This window comes from Macaca fascicularis, chromosome 10 (genome assembly GCF_037993035.2).
Source record: "Macaca fascicularis isolate 582-1 chromosome 10, T2T-MFA8v1.1".
Lineage (NCBI taxonomy): Eukaryota > Metazoa > Chordata > Mammalia > Primates > Cercopithecidae > Macaca > Macaca fascicularis.
Genome location: NC_088384.1, coordinates 26,605,505 through 26,621,178, shown reverse-complemented (window position 1 = coordinate 26,621,178; position 15,674 = coordinate 26,605,505). Strand labels below are relative to the sequence as shown.

The 15,674-nt window shown below is 49.8% G+C and overlaps 1 protein-coding gene across 2 annotated transcripts in view; it reads right to left on the bottom strand.

Moving 5' to 3' along the window:
* KIAA1671 (KIAA1671 ortholog) overlaps positions 1-15,674 on the bottom strand; it is a 253,647-nt gene that overhangs the window by 148,280 nt on the left and 89,693 nt on the right. For both annotated transcript variants that reach the window (XM_065522346.2, XM_005567751.5), the window contains exons 5-6: positions 12,802-15,600; positions 400-534 (exon numbers count right to left, since the gene is read on the bottom strand). In XM_065522346.2, coding sequence (XP_065378418.1) covers positions 400-534; positions 12,802-15,600 — 2,934 coding nt within the window. The remainder of the gene's footprint in view (positions 1-399; positions 535-12,801; positions 15,601-15,674) is intronic.

Sequence of the window (15,674 nt, the reverse complement as noted above, 5' to 3'; positions counted from 1 at the left end):
GAGGAATCAAGATCCTGTTTTCCAGGTAAAGAAACTGAAGTGCAGTGAAATTAAGTAAATTGCTCGAAATCTCAAAGAGGTTGACAGGAGACAGTGCTGGGATTTCAACCCAGGACTTTCCAACACCAGTGTATGTTCCCTTAACCACTCCATGCCAGGTATTGCTGGGCTGGAAACTCAAGAGGAAGAAGGTTTCCCCAGCAGAGCCACCAGACACCCTCCACATCAAGAACCACGACACAGCTAGTCAGGTGACACCAGATTCCTGGACATTTGCCTGCTACCCTCAACCCTGTCAGGGCCCTGGGCTGTCCGGATGCTCCAAAAACCACATTCACAGCAGTGTCCAGCAACCAGCACACCCTGTGCAATCCTCTCCAGCCGTGTGGTATCACTCACCACAAAGGGACCGCTCCTCCTGTCCTTACAGAAGCTGTGGCTTCTCCGGGGAATCGAGGCCACAGGGGACACCTGCTGGAGCGGTCGCTCCTTCTCCTGGGGGGCATCTTCCTTCTCCAGGTCCCGTGGCAGCACCTGAGACACAGAGCACAAGAAAAGGACTTTACTGGGAGCCTTCTCATTTACAGGAAAAAATATATTATGCCAGGAGTCCACTGTGTACCAAAAAGGGCAAAGAAGAAAATTAAACCCCCAGAAATCCCCCACCTTAATGATCACAGGTAACATGTAGGGCAGTAGCTCTGGGTTCAAATGGCCCAGCCTCAGCCATTTAATAACTGTGTGACCTCAGGTGGGTGCCTTAACCTCTCTCTGAGCCTCAACTATCTGGGAAAGGAACCATGATAACAGCACCCAGTTTCTAGGGGCTAAGGAACAGCATTTGGGATGTACATGATGCAGTATAGCCACCAGGGGGCAGACGTGCACAAGTCCTGGGCACCTGGCTTGGCTTAACCTAGCTAGCCTCCTCCATACCTGGCATCTGGGGAGCCCTCCATAAATGCTGGCCGGCCTCATTACTGCCAGTGGTCATTATTGGTGACCTTATTTTAATCATCTCTTTATGCACCCAAACACACATGCACAGACACAGAGAAACAGTGCATGCACAGCACAGCACCTCCAGTACATCTACTTGGAGTCCTGCTGTGTTTTTCCACTCAGTTATATATAGGGGAAACATTCACAGGCCAGGACTCCAGGACGCATATTTTATACGCTTCACACTCTCCCTGCGTGGACAAGAAAAGAAAGACCCAGAGATGGGAGGGACCTGCTTAAGAACACACAGCACCAGGAAGAGCAAGACTGAATTTCTAATCCCTTCCCTCACAGCCTCTTTTCTGGGTGCCTTCAGAGACCCTCTGGCTTTCCTCCTAACCCCCTGGCTGTTTTTGATCAGTATCCCCACATGTCTCAGGCCAGCCGCAGAGCCTTTTCTCCTTTTGCTACATCATTCCCTCTGGGATCTCTCTTCACGCCCCCCATGGCTTTAAATAAATCCCATCTACACCCAGATGCCTGCCAATTCTGCTTCTCGGTGTTGGAACTCGACTTGGAGATCCCACTGCTCACTCAACATCTCTTGGAAGCTCACACTCACCTCAGATCCACGTGCTCAAAACACGCCTCTTGATTCCATCTCTCCACAGTTGCTCTTCCCCCACTTTGCCCATCCATCCCCCAGCTGGGGAGGCCAAGACCCTCGGGTTGCCCTCCATTCTCCTCCCCATTCTCTCCCACTTTTCTTCACCCCATCAGCAAAGCTGAGACTCTACCTGCAAAACATGCTGCAGATCTGACATCCTATGTACCAAAATCACCTTGAAATAGATCAAAGGCCTAAAGGTAAGAGCTAAAGCTAGAAAACTCTTAGAAGAAAATATAGGTGTAACTCTTCAAGACCTAGGTTTAGACAGCGGTTTCTTAAATATAATACCAAAGGCATAAACAACAAAAGTAGAATAGATAAAACAGACTTCTTCCAAATTAAAAACTTTTGTGCTTTAAAGGGTGCCATTAAGAAAGAGAAGGCCAGGCGCAGTGGTTCATGCCTGTAATCCCAGCACTTTGGGAGGCCGAGGCAGATGGATCACCTGAGGTCAGGAGTTTGAGACCAGCCTGGCCAACATGGCGAAACCCCCTCTCTACTAAAAACACAAAAATTAGCCAGGCATGGTGGCAGACGCCTATAATCCCAGCTACTTGGAAGGCTGAGGCAGGAGAATCGCTTGAACCCGGGAGGTGGAGGTTGCAGTGAGCCGAGATCACGCCACCTCCAGCCTGGGCAATAGAGTAAGACTCCATCTCAAAAAAAAACCGGAAAAGAGGCCGGGCATGGTGGTGGTGGTTCACGCCTGTAATCTCAGCACTTTGGGAGGCCAAGGCAGGTGGATCACTTGAGGTCAGGAGTTCAAGACCAGCCTGGGCAACATGATGAAACCCCATTTCTACTAAAAATACAAAAATCAGCTGGGCGAGGTGGCACAAGCCTGTAATCCTTGCAACTCGGGAGGCTGAGGCAGGCAAATTGCTTGAATCCAGGAGGTGAAGGTTGCTGTGAGCCAAGATCACGCCACTGCACTCCAGCCTGGGCAACAGAACGAGACTCCGTCTCAAAAAAAAAAAGAAAAGGAAAAGAAAAACCACAAAATGGGAGAAAACTTCTGCAAATCGTATGTCTGATAAAGCACTCATATCCAGAATATATAAAGAAAAATAACAACTCAAAAAGAATCTGAATAGGCATCATTCCAAAGAATGTATACAAATGGCCAACGAGCATAAGAAAAGATGTTCAACATTATTAACCACCAGGGAAATGGAAATCAAAACCACAATGAGATACCACTTTGGGTCCAACCTACTAGGACGGTTATCATAAAAAACACAGACAATAGACTGGGTGCGGTGGCTCACACCTGCAATCCCAGCATGTCAGGAGGCCGAGGCAGGCAGATCACGAGGTCGGGAGATCGAGACCATCCTGGCTAACATGGTGAAACCCCGTCTCTACTAAAAATACAAAAAATTAGCTGGGCGTGATGGTAGGCACCTGTAGTCCCAGCTACTCGGGAGGCTGAGGCAGGAGAATGGTGTGAACCCGGGAGGCGGAGCTTGCAGTGAGCCCAGATCACACCACTGCACTCCAGCCTGGGCGACAGAGCGAGACTCTGTCTCAAAAAAAAAAAAAGACAATAAGAACTGTTGGTGAAGATCCAGAGAAACTAGAACCCTCACGCACTGCTGGTGGGAATGTAAAATGGTGCAGCTGCTTTGGAACACAGTCTAGCAGTTCCTCAAAAGTGAAAACTAAAGTTACCATATGACCTAGCAATTCCACTCCTAGGTATATATTCAAAGAAATGAAAACATACTTTTGCACAAAAACTTCAATATGAATGTTCATAGCAGCACTATTCTTAAGAGTCAAAAGTAGAAGCAACCAAAATGCCCATCGACAGATAAATGGAGAGATAAAATAAGGTCTACCCAAACAATGGAATATTATTCAGACAGAAAAAAGGAGTAAAGTCCTGATCCAGTTTATGATATGGTTGAGTCTTGAAAACATCACACTAAATGGAAGAAGTCAGTCACAAGACAACATACTGTATGATTCCATTTATATGAAATATCCCGAATAGGCAAATCTCTCAGAGTCAGAGAGTAGATGAGTGATTGCCCAGGACTGGAGGGTAAGGCCGGGAATCTGGAGTGACTGCTCACTGGGTACAGGGTTTTCTGGAGGGCAGTGATAAAGATATTCTAACATTGCACTTTGGGAGGCTGAGGCAGGCGGATCATTTCAGGTCAGGAGTTCAAGACCAGCCTGGCCAACATGGTGAAACCCTGTCTTTACCAAAAACACAAAAAAATTAGCCAGGCATCGGGCACAGTGTCTCACGCCTGTAATCCCAGCACTTTGGGAGGCTGAGGCGGGTGGATCACGAGGTCAAGAGATCAAGACCATCCTGGCCAACATGGTGAAACCCTGTCTCTACTAAAAATACAAAAATTAGTTGGGTCCGATGGTGCATGCCCATAGTCCCAGCTACTCAGGAGGCTGAGGCAGGAGGATTGCTTGAACCCAGGAGGCAGAGGTTGCAGTGAGCCGAGATCATGCCACTGCACTCCAGACTGGTGATGGAGCAAGACTCTGTCTCAAAAAAAAAAAAAAATAGCCAGGCATGGTGGCGTGCACCTGTAATCCCAGCTACTTAGGAGGCTGAGGCAGGAGAATTGCTTGAGCCCAGGAGGCAGAGGTTGCAGTGAGCCAAGATCTTGCCACTGCACTCCAGCCTGGGCGACAGAGCAAGACTCCGTCTCAACAATGAAACAGATATTCTAAAATTGAGAGTTGTATCATGCCACTGCCCTCCAGCCTGGGTGAAAGAGTGAAACCCTTTCTCAAAAAAAATAAAATAAAATAAAATTGAGAGTCATGATAGTTGCATTACTCTGTAAATACACTAAAAACCACTGAATTGTGTATTTTAAATGGGCAAATTGTATACGGCATGAATTATATCTCAATAAAGCTGTTGCCAAAAAAAACAAAAAATGCCACCAACCTCTCTACTTCTCTCCACCTCCACAGTCACCTGGTGCAAGCCCTGTTAAGCCTGTGAGGACCACAGCAGCCTCCTCACTGGACTCCCTGCCTCCACCCGAGGTCTCCACATAAGGAGCAGCTGATGGGGTGATGGGTTCTCTAAGATGCAAATCAGGACAGCAGAGTTCAGAACCCTTCTATGGCTCCCCGGGCCCTTGGCCGCCCATCTCTCAACTTCAGCTGGGGCCCACACCCCTGTGCCCCTGGAGTCCCTCGAGTATCCCAGGAGAAGCTCATCCCCACGCTGGGCCATCTTCACTTACTGCTCCTTCCTCCTACCCCCAGACGTTTGCCTGGCTGGGTCGCTTCCACAACTCAGATAGCATCTCTCAGGTCCCTTCCCACAAGAGCCCGTTCCTGACCTCCTGTCACCCCCTTTTTCTCTCACTCCTAGGACTTACCACTGTCTCCATGAATAACCTCACTCATTCACTGGCTGGAGGCCTGCCTGCCTCTCCAGACCAGTGTTGTGCACCAGAATGTTCTGTAGTAAATGGAGATGTCCTGCCAGTCATATACAGTGGCCAGGACCCATGTGTGGCTTTGGAACATCTAAATGGGGACAGAGTGACTAAGGAACTGAATTTTTCATCATATTTAACTAAATTTAAATCACCACCAAGTAGCTATCACACAGCCGGAGATGGTGGGCTTGGCCCCATCTAGGTCCTGCCTAGAGGCCCTGGTACCCAGAACAGGGCCTGCCTGGCATGGGCAGAACAGAGGGCTGGAGGTTAACCCCAAAGTGCTTCCCTCTGATTTCTTCAAGCTCTTCATACCAGCTCCTGGGTGAAGGGTTGACCACACATTATCTCATGATAAATCTCTGACAAGTCCATGAAGCAGGCAAGAGTCCCATCCTACAGATGAGGAAACTAAGGCTCAAAGAGGTCTGGGAGGTGCCCAGAGTCCTGCAAAGTAGGGTTTAATCCTAGGTCTGCCCAGTATGCAGTCTGGGGCTGTTTCCAGAAAGAAATCAAATGATACAAGTACAAAGATTCATCTCCTAATAAAGAGCTCTAAGAAATCAATGATAAAAGGACCAACAAAAAGCAGGTGGAACATAAGCACGTGGGTTACAAGAAAGAAATACAAATGGCCTCACATACCTCACAAGATGCCATCCTCGCTCACAACAGGAGAAAGCAAACCAAACCACAGTCAAAGGTAAGGGGCACTCATGGGGTCAGAGGGTGACCTCCAGAAGTCTGATACACCAGGGAAGGATGAAATGAAAGAGGCCAGTAAGGAAGTCACAGGTATAGCTCCACTGCAGGGCACACGAACACAATTCTACAAAACTACAACCATATTCCCCCGTAGAAGGGCAGTCAGCATTCTTAGCCTGTGGATATACCTGCAGGTGTGCACCACGATATGTATACATGGTTTGAAATACAAAGGATTGGAAATAGCATCCACAAGAAAGGGTTAAAGAAACTGGGCTACATCCACAAGCAACCAAAAATAAAAATAAAAATGAGGATGCTGTCTGTAAGCTGAATCCAAAAACTCTCAGACCAGGTGAAGTGGCTCCCGCCTGTAGTCCCAGGACTTTGGGAGGCGAAAGCAGGAGGATCACTTGAGCCCAGGAGTTTGATACCAGCCTGGGTAACATAGGGAGACTTCTAGCTCTACAAAAAAAGAAAAAAAATTGGCCGGGCACGGTGGCTCATGCCTGTAATCCCAGTACTTTGGGAGGCCGAGGCGGGCGGATCACGAAGTCAGGAGATAGAGTCCATCCTGGCTAACACGGTGAAACCCCGTCTCTACTAACAATACAAAAAAATCAGCTGGGCGTGGTGGTGGGCACCTATAGTCCCAGCTACTTGGGAAGCTGAGGCAAAAGAATGGCGTGAACCCGGGATGCAGAGCTTGCAGTGAGCCAAGATCGCACCAGTGCACTCCAGCACTCTGTCTGGGCGACAGAGCGAGACTCCATCTCAAAAAAAAAAAAAAAAAAAAAGAAAGAAAGAAAGAAAAAAAAATTAGCCAGGAGTGGTGGCATATGATTGTAGTCCCAGCTGCTTGGGAGGCTGAGGTGGGAGGATTGCTGGAGCCCAGGAGGCTGAGGCCATGACCACTCCAGCAGTGAGCCGTGATCTCGCTACTACACTCCAGTCTGAGTGACAGAGCGAAACCTTAGCTCAAAAAAAAAACTCTCAAGACACATTATATGAAAAACAGAAAGGTGGAAAATCTGTGGGTTCAGCAGAGATCCTCAACCCAAGATTCCCCTGGGGAGCTTTCATAACTAACAAAGACAGGTCCTCCCCCAGAGATTCTGACCTAACTGGCCTGGAGAGAGGCCCAGTCATTGATATCTTTTTTTTTTTTTTTTTTTTTTTTTTTTTTTGAGACGGAGTCTCGCTCTGTCGCCCAGGCTGGAGTGCAGTGGCCAGATCTCAGCTCACTGCAAGCTCCGCCTCCCGGGTTCCCGCCATTCTCCTGCCTCAGCCTCCCGAGTAGCTGGGACCACAGGCGCCGCCACCTCGCCCGGCTAATTTTTTGTGTTTTTAGTAGAGACGGGGTTTCGCCGTGTTAGCCAGGATGGTCTCGATCTCCTGACCTTGTGATCCGCCCGTCTCGGCCTCCCAAAGTGCTGGGATTACAGGCTTGAGCCACCGCGCCCGGCCTCATTGATATCTTTTAGGATTCCCTGTGTTACTCCCATAGGCAACCAAAGTTTCAACCACTTAGACAAAATGCTCTCTATTATGGAAAAGTAAAGCAAAAATAAAAATATGTACTTCTATGTGCTTGTATATTCATAAAGGAGCCTCAAAAGAATGTGGACCAAAAAAAAGGGAATAAAAGTGATTACCGGGTGGAAGAAATGTAAGCACGGCAGGTATCAGGGGAATTTTTATTGTATGTTTTTAAGTATTTTTGGAGTGGAGCCACGTGAAATCCTCTCTCTCTTAGAACTAAAATAAATAATTTAAATAAACGAAATACTACAGCTGGGTCTGGGAAACAGTTTCTATAAATGTTTGTTAAGTAAAGAACAGAGAAAAAGAGAGGAAGGGATTACTTGAATTACAATCACACCCTTTTGGGCTGTAAATCAAGAAACCCTCACCCAAGGAAGCAACCTTGTTTCTTTTTCTTATTATTTTTTTCTTGAGACAGGGTCTTGCTCTGTCACCCAAGCTGGAGTGCAGCGGCCGGATCTCGGCTCACTACAATCTCCGCTTCCTAGATTCAAGCGATTCTCCTGCCTCAGCCTCCTGAGTACCTGGGATTACAGGCATGTGCCACCACACCCAGCTAATTTTTGTATTTTTAGTAGAGATGGAGTTTCACCATGTTGGCCAGACTGGTCTCGAACTCGTGACCTCAAGTGATCCTCCAGCCTCGGACTCCCAAAGTGTTGGGATTACAGATATGAGCCACTGCATCCAGCGCAACCCTGTTTCTAATACACAGAAAAATTCAAATCCACCCAAATACCCATCAGTGAGGGTCTAGGTGAAAACAGATTAGGCTCAGTCACATAATGCAATAATTACCAACCATTAAAAAGAGGAAGGGGAGGCCGGGTGCGGTGGCTCACGCCTGTAATCCTAGCAGTTTGGGAGGCCAAGACAGGTAGATTGCTTGAGGCCAGGAGTTCAAAACCAGCCTGGTCAACATGGTGAAACCTCATCTCTACTAAAGATACAAAAAATTAGCCAGGCATGGTGGTGTGCACCTGTAGTCCCACCTACTCAGGAGGCTGAGGCAGGAGAATCACTTGAACCCGGGAGGCGGGGGTTGCAGTGAGCCGAGATCGTGCCACTGCACTCCAGCCTAGGTAACAAGAGCCAAACTCTGTTTCAAAAAAAAAAAAAAAAAAAAAACCTAAGCCACAAGATTTTCTGTAGACTGTCGTCGTCGACGTTTCCATAGAAAGCTTATGTATTTACCTGTATCTAAGTCTATGCATTTACCTATATCTATGTCTGTGTCTAGACCAGGGTTCCTCAACCTACAAACTGCAAACACTTGGGGCTGGAGCATTCTTTGCAGTGGGGGCCGTCTTGTGCCTTGTAGGATATTGGGCAGCACGCTTGGCTTCTACCCACGAGACGCTAATAGCAACCTCTTCCCAGGGTGTGACAACAACAAAATATGTCTCCAGACACTGCCAAATGTGCCCCGGGGGCAAAATTGTCCACGGCTAAAAACCACTAATGGGCCTGGAGGGTGTTCCCCAGTTTACGCACCACACTCAGTATTTAAAGGAGATTTTCTCTCTACACCATTTTTCTACAGTATTTCAAATTTTACGCAAGCATTCGCTATTATTGCAATATGAAAAGTATGACAATTATGCACATATATATGATTGATAAGTGACTGTCAATATAGAAAAGTCAGAAAGGACGTAAACAACTGCAATGGTGGCTGCCTCTGGGGAACACTCACCTTTTATTTTCTATACCCCTGTATAGAAAGCTTTGAAATTTTAACAACCAACATTTTTTCCTTCTGTATTGGTGTGTTTTTATGTATTTATTATTATATTTTTTTTTAAGATCGAGAACCAAAGATCTTTGGGCAGGAGACAAGAGAGAAACGGGAAGCTGGTCCAAGGCTTCCCAATCTCTTGGTGAGAAAACAGATCCCCTGACAACCAGCACTGCTGGTGCCTGCGTGCTCTGGGCAGGCATCCAAGGCTGGGCTGCGGGACACAGCTGAGCCCAGGATCCCCCCTCTACAACATCCCAACTCCCTCACCACCAGCAAGCCCTGAGCAAGGTGCTGGCAAACAGATAAAGTGTTGCATTTCCACGGCCTCTTCCTTCTGCCACTGTTGCCACGATATTAGCCTGCGGGTGGGCACAGGTGAAAGCCTTCTCAGGAAGCACACGGGGGTGGCTCAAGCTGGGTGCTTTATTTCAATTCAGTCTAGTAACAGTGCTTTGGGGCAGGAATCCCTGTTAACTCTGGTGGGGAAACTCAGGCTAGGAGAGGCCAAGAGGCTGCTTTACACACAGCAGGCAAGTAGCAGCGTGGAGACTGAGACGCCAAGTCTGCATGATCCTGAGCGTGGTTAAGAGAGCTTGGCCTCTTGGGAACAGACATGGGTTCAAAGCCTAACTCCACCACTCACCCACTCTAAACTGGAGACAAATCCTCACTGCATGATCGCTACTGACAGTATCCCAGTGTTTCCTTTCTGTAGCATCCACGTCCAGACTGGCCACCTAGTCCCTTTTACACACAAGAAAACTCAGGTGCAGGGAGGTGAAAGGTTTCGCCCTGCATCACTCAGTCTGCAAGTGGCAAAGGTGGAATCTGGGGCCTGATTTGCTGCTGCCACATCGCACAGGGCGGTGCTAAGTCAGTTTCCACATGTCCCCCACAACATCCTACGCTCTTCCCACCTCCAAACCTTTGTCCATGCTGTGCCCTGCTGAGAATACCCTCACCTCCTCTCATCAGCCCACCCAAACACATGGCCATCTCTCAAGCTTGGGCTGAGACCAGCACCTCCTCCAGGACACCCTGGGCCTCCTCTTCAGTGCCTCCCTCTGCACCCCATCACTCCCCAGTCTTGGACCACAGTGCCCCATCTCCCCACAGAGAGCAGAAGCTTCCAAAGGGTGGTCCCTGTGCCTCAGATTTCTTCCCCACCTTCATGGTTCTTCACCAGAATGGTCTCGTAGAACATGGCCCACTACCTGTTGGGTAATAGGCCAGATTTTGGTTCAAATACCAGTTTTGCCACTTACTGCTGTGTGACCTGAGACAAGTTACTTCACCTCTCTGAGCCTCTGTTTTTTTGTTTTGTTTTTTTCTCCATCTATACAGGAAGATGATCACACCAGCAGTAGGTAGTGTCAGCACTCTGCCCAACACTCAAGTATATGCCAAAGATCAAGAGAAGGGGCCCCCTGCCAACACCCTAGAGCCTCACTGATCGATATTTGGGTAGATTTGAATTTGTGTGTGTGTTAGAAACAAAGTGGCTTATTTGGGTGAGGGTTTCTTCACAGCTGTTCTGCTTATGCACCCCAAAAAGGGTGTGCTTGCAATTAAAGTGATCCCCCTTCCTCCTTTCCTCCCCACCCCCCACCCTGCCATCCGTCCTTCTCTTTCCTTCTGTTCTTCACTGAACAAAGGAAGCCGGATTTTCTTTCTTCTGCTGAGCATGGTGCTAGCCAGGATGGAAAGGTCTGAATGTTCATGACCCCACAAACAGCCTCAGGCAAGGACAGAGGGACTGGAAAATACATACTCCAGATGCCTTGACCCCTGGACGCGACAACTTCAGAGGTGTTCCAGGCTGCCTCCCAGGTGTCTCCAGTGAGACTGATCCTCAGTGGCCCACCACGGCCCCTGTAGCACCTGCCTCACTTCTTCTCTCCCCTACTGGTTCTTCCTGGGATCACCCCCTTAAAACGTGCTTACAGGCCGGGTGCGGGGGCTCACACCTGTAATCTCAGCACTTTGGGAGGCCAAGGCAGGTGGATCACGAGGTCAGGAGTTCAAGACCAGCCTGGCCAAAATAATGAAACCGTATCTCTACTTAAAAAAAAAAAAAAATACAAAAAACTAGCCAGGTGTGGTGGCGGGCTCCTGTAATCCCAGCTACTTGGAAGGCTGAGGCAGGAGAATCACTTGAACCCGGGAGGTGGAGGTTGCAATGAGCTGAGATTGCACCACTGTATTCCAGCCAAGTGACAGTGTGAGACTCCATCTCAAAAAAAAGAAAAAAAAAAAAAATACAAGGGTCTGCTTCTGTTGGAACCCAAAACCTCACTAAGATCAGTTGTTCACTCATTCAACAAATATTTCTTGGACATTCACAGTATGTCAAGCATGATGCTGGATTCTGGGGATACGATAATGAACAGGAGGCCGGGCGCGGTGGCTCACGCCTGTAATCCCAGCACTTTGGGAGGCTGAGGCGGGCGGATCACAAGGTCAGGATATTGAGACCATCCTGGCTAACACGGTGAAACCCTGTCTCTACTAAAAATACAAAAAATTAGCCGGGCATGGTGGTGGGCACCTGTAGTCCCAGCTACTCAGGAACCTGAGGCGGGAGAATGGCGTGAACCCGGGAGGCGGAGCTTGCAGTGAGCTGAGATCACACCACTGCACTCCAGCCTGGGCGACAGAGCGAGACTCTATCTCAAAAAAAAATAAACAAATAATAATAATGATAATAATGAACAGGATACAACAGGCTACTATACAGCAGAAGCACAATAAAGCTACCATTAATATCTATCATTATTGTCATTGTAGGACAGAAGTGTAAAACAGGTGGCCCGTGGGCTGTATGGGGCTAGCAGACAAGTCTTGTTTGGGCTGAAGAGCATTTTTAAAAATAAGTCCTCCTCGGCCGGGCGCAGCAGCTCATGCCTGTAATCCCAGCACTTTGGGAGGCCGAGGCGGGTGGATCACGAGGTCAAGAGATTGAGACCATTCTGGCTAACACGGTGAAACCCCGTCTCTACTAAAAATACAAAAAAAAAAAAAAATCAGCCGGGCGTGAGGCTGAGGCAGGAGAATGGTGTGAACCCGGGAGGCAGAGCTCGCAGTGAGCCAAGATTGCGCCACCACACTCCAGCCTGGGTGACAGAGCGAGACTCCATCTCAAAAGAAAAAAAGGCCTCCTCATTTCCTAATGGGATTACACATAAAACTCTATATTTTCAGATTCTCTTGATAAATGAGGTTTGCCATCTCAAGGCCAACATTCCTGCCGGTGAAGAACCAGCTGGGCTAGGCGTGGTGGCACATGCCTGTAATCCCAGCACTTTGGAAGGCCAAGGCAAGAGGATCACTTGAGCCCAGGAGTTTGAGACCAGCCTGGGCAACGTGGCAAAACCCTGTCTCTACAAAAAATAAAAAATTAGCCAAGCATGGTGGCGCATGCCTATCATCCCAGCTATTTGGGAAGCTGAGGCAGAAGGATGGCTTCAGCCCAGGAGATTACGGCTGTAGTGAGCCATGATCGTACCACTGCACTCCAGCCTGGGCAACTGAGCAAGACTCTTTGTTTCAAACAAACAAGAGAACCAGGTAGGACCAAGCAGCAGTTCCCAGTTCAGAGAGGGCAAGAGCTCTCCATCTGCCGCAATCCACACCCTTCCTTGGAGCCTCACACCCAGCCTGACTCCACTCATTTATGTACCCGTGTGGGCCATACAAAATCTGAATTTCGGCCCCCTAGGCTAGATGTTTAATCCACGTTTGACAAAATTAAAAAGAGCCTTGGTACTTACCTTGTGGCTATCTCCAGTCCCTGACTCCCACCAACAGGGTCCCATTTTGGCCTCCAAATTCTCTCCAGTAAGGCTGGGCCTCCCTTTGGGCTGCTCTCGCCTCCTCTCTCTGGCTTCATGCATGATGGACAGGCCCTCTCGGATGCTGGCAGGGGGCCCCTTCTCTGAGTAGGTCCTCTTGATATCCAGCGGTGCCCGTCCACAGTCACGTGGGTGGTCAACCCACTGGGCCACACTGCCCTCCTCTCCCCGCCCAGAGGATTTCCTTGGGGTCCCTTTCTTCTGGTCAGCAGGGGGCGATTTGGGTGACACTCTGACCCCACTGCCTGGATCCTCCCGAGCAGAGGGCTTTGATTCAGCCAGGTAATTCTGACACTTTGCAACGTGATATTTACTGGCAAAGGCCTTTCTGTCATCCTCAGCGAACCCCAAGGTTTTTTTCCTGGGATCCACAGAGATAGGAGAGCCCCTCCCTGGATACTTTTCAGAAGGAGCCGAGGGTGGCAGAGCCCAGAAGGGAGGACTAGATTTGGTGCCCATGGCTGGCTCTGAGGTCTCTGCTGGCTGCTTGCCTAAGCCAGGAGTGAAACTGTGGTTTATTTCGGCAGAGCTGGCCGGTTTCCAGAGACCCCCAGTATCGGGCACCTCCTTCAGGCTCCTCCTTCTCTGCTCCACCCCACCTGGCTGAACAGGCCTCTCCCGAGGCAATGTACTGGACTCTGCTGTGGGACTCCTCCTCCTCTCCTGAGCCTCCCCAGGGACTTTCAGCGACAGCTCCTGGTACTCCGCCATCAGGGCATCAATGTCAAGAACGCTGGATCTGTACCCGTCTCTGATTTTACCTGGGAACGTCTCACTGATCACATCAGTCTTCCTTCTCACAGGGAGATCTTTTGGGCGACTCCTCAGAGTTGGGGTGGTTTGGGGAGCTTCACCGCTGGGGGAAATCTTGTTCGCACTTTCCTTCCAATCGTTTTGAGGACGAGGGCCATCTTCTGATCCCCGATGACTCCATAAGGCATCCACATCAATGATTCTTCCAGTGAAAGGCTCCAGACTCCTGGCCCCAACAGATGATGGACGGTCTGTTGGCTTCAGAGTTTTTAAAATGCTTGCATTTTCATGCTCTCGTCCCTTCATCCAGTTTTTACTGCCTGCCATCTCCAATGCCTCTTCATGACCAAGAGAAACCAAAGTAGATGTTAAAGAATGAGGAGATGGGGGTGGAGTGATTTTTCTAGAATGTTCCAGCAAGTTTTCAGCCCCTGACAGAACCACACCCTTTGCCTTTTGAGTACTGGGAATCTGATAGGTGACTGCAAAAAATGTCGCCTTGGGTTCCACAGGTGACCCTTGCTTCACTGCTGGGGAGGCCTGATCCCATGAAGCGCCTGGGGTAACCTCCTGGGTCTCCACCATGTAGTGGAATAGTTGAGGTTTTCTTAAGGCACTGGCTGTGGGGCTCACATAATCTGTTCGTCTGTGCACCACATGTGGAGAGTCCTCTGGGACGAGAGAACTGAATGTATCAAACTTCACGTTGGGGGGTAAAGTCCGCCGCCGCCATCTGTCCATTCTCTGGTCCGTGGGGCTGGCTTTCCGCATTTTGACTGCAAGCTGTGGCACCTGGGCCGGCCTTGGATCACCCTCCCTGGCAGCTACAACGAAGGGCCGTTTCTGCACAGCAAATGCATCTGGATGTGTTCGTGCTTGGGAGTCAGAAGGCTCATTCGAAGGTCTGGAAGGAGGATCTAGGGGGCATCCTTGGGGTTGGCCCCTTGCTCCTTCTCCTGGCTTGCTTCTGGCCCCTTCTGGCCCCTCATGCTGGCTTTCCCAGACGGCAGCCTTGACAGCCCGGACAGAGGTGGCCCCGGGAGCACAGTGCTCTTCACTGACCCCCACGGTGGCTTTGTGCGAGCTCACCACCGCCCCGCCTGTCCATTTGGGCGACGGGCAATTGCCCCCAGACTTCAGCCCACTAGCCTCAGGCATGCCTCGAGCTTCCCAAATCAAACTGGCCCTTTGGACGGACCCTGCCTGACCTTCCAAACCACACTCCAGGTCAGCAGGGGTGACCTCCTGGGACAGCTGCCTGTCTTTCAGTGAGAGCCAAGACCTGCGGCTGCGGAGTGTGACCGCTTTCTCCTCCGGTGCCGGTGAGACGGCCTCACTGTGCACACGCTCCCCCACTGCATGCACAATGTCATACCTGGGCTCAATCCTCTGCGATGGGGGAGGATTTTCCCAGTGTTTGAGGAAGGTGTTATTATTGCGGCTCTCAGCCAAAGGATATTTTTCCCGGAGAGGCGTGTGAAACGGTCTCAGTTCACCGTTCAAAAGGGCAGTTCGTCCCAATTTCTCCATCTCGGGATTGTCAAACCCTTTGGCATTCTCTTTCTTGAGTTTTGTCATGTCTGGTGGGTCCCTGCCCAGCCAAGAGCCCATCTCAGGCCTCGGCGGGTCCCTGCCCAGCCAAGAGCCCATCTCAGGCCTCGGCCTGGGTTCTGAGACACGGGCATTGGCCGTGTCACCAGGGGGTGTGGTGGAGAGACAATGTCCAGACTGGTCAGCCACTGTGTGTCTCTCCACATGGTGCTCAAACACTGTGGCCCACACAGTCTGGAAGCTCTGATCATCTTCTGGAGTGACGTCAGAAGGGCACGGCGCCTCCACTGAGGTTCCACCGCGGCAGCTGTCCGGGTCTTGGTTAGAGCTAACCTTCCGCTCCGTCTGCCTGGACTTCTCCCGGAGTGTCCCAGGCTTCCAGGGGCTTCCATCCAAACCATGCCCCTCCTTTTGCTGGAAAGAAACAAAAAAAGAAACACCTCAATGTTAAAGGATTCGAGATGGAAAGGAAAAAGTGGAGTGATTGA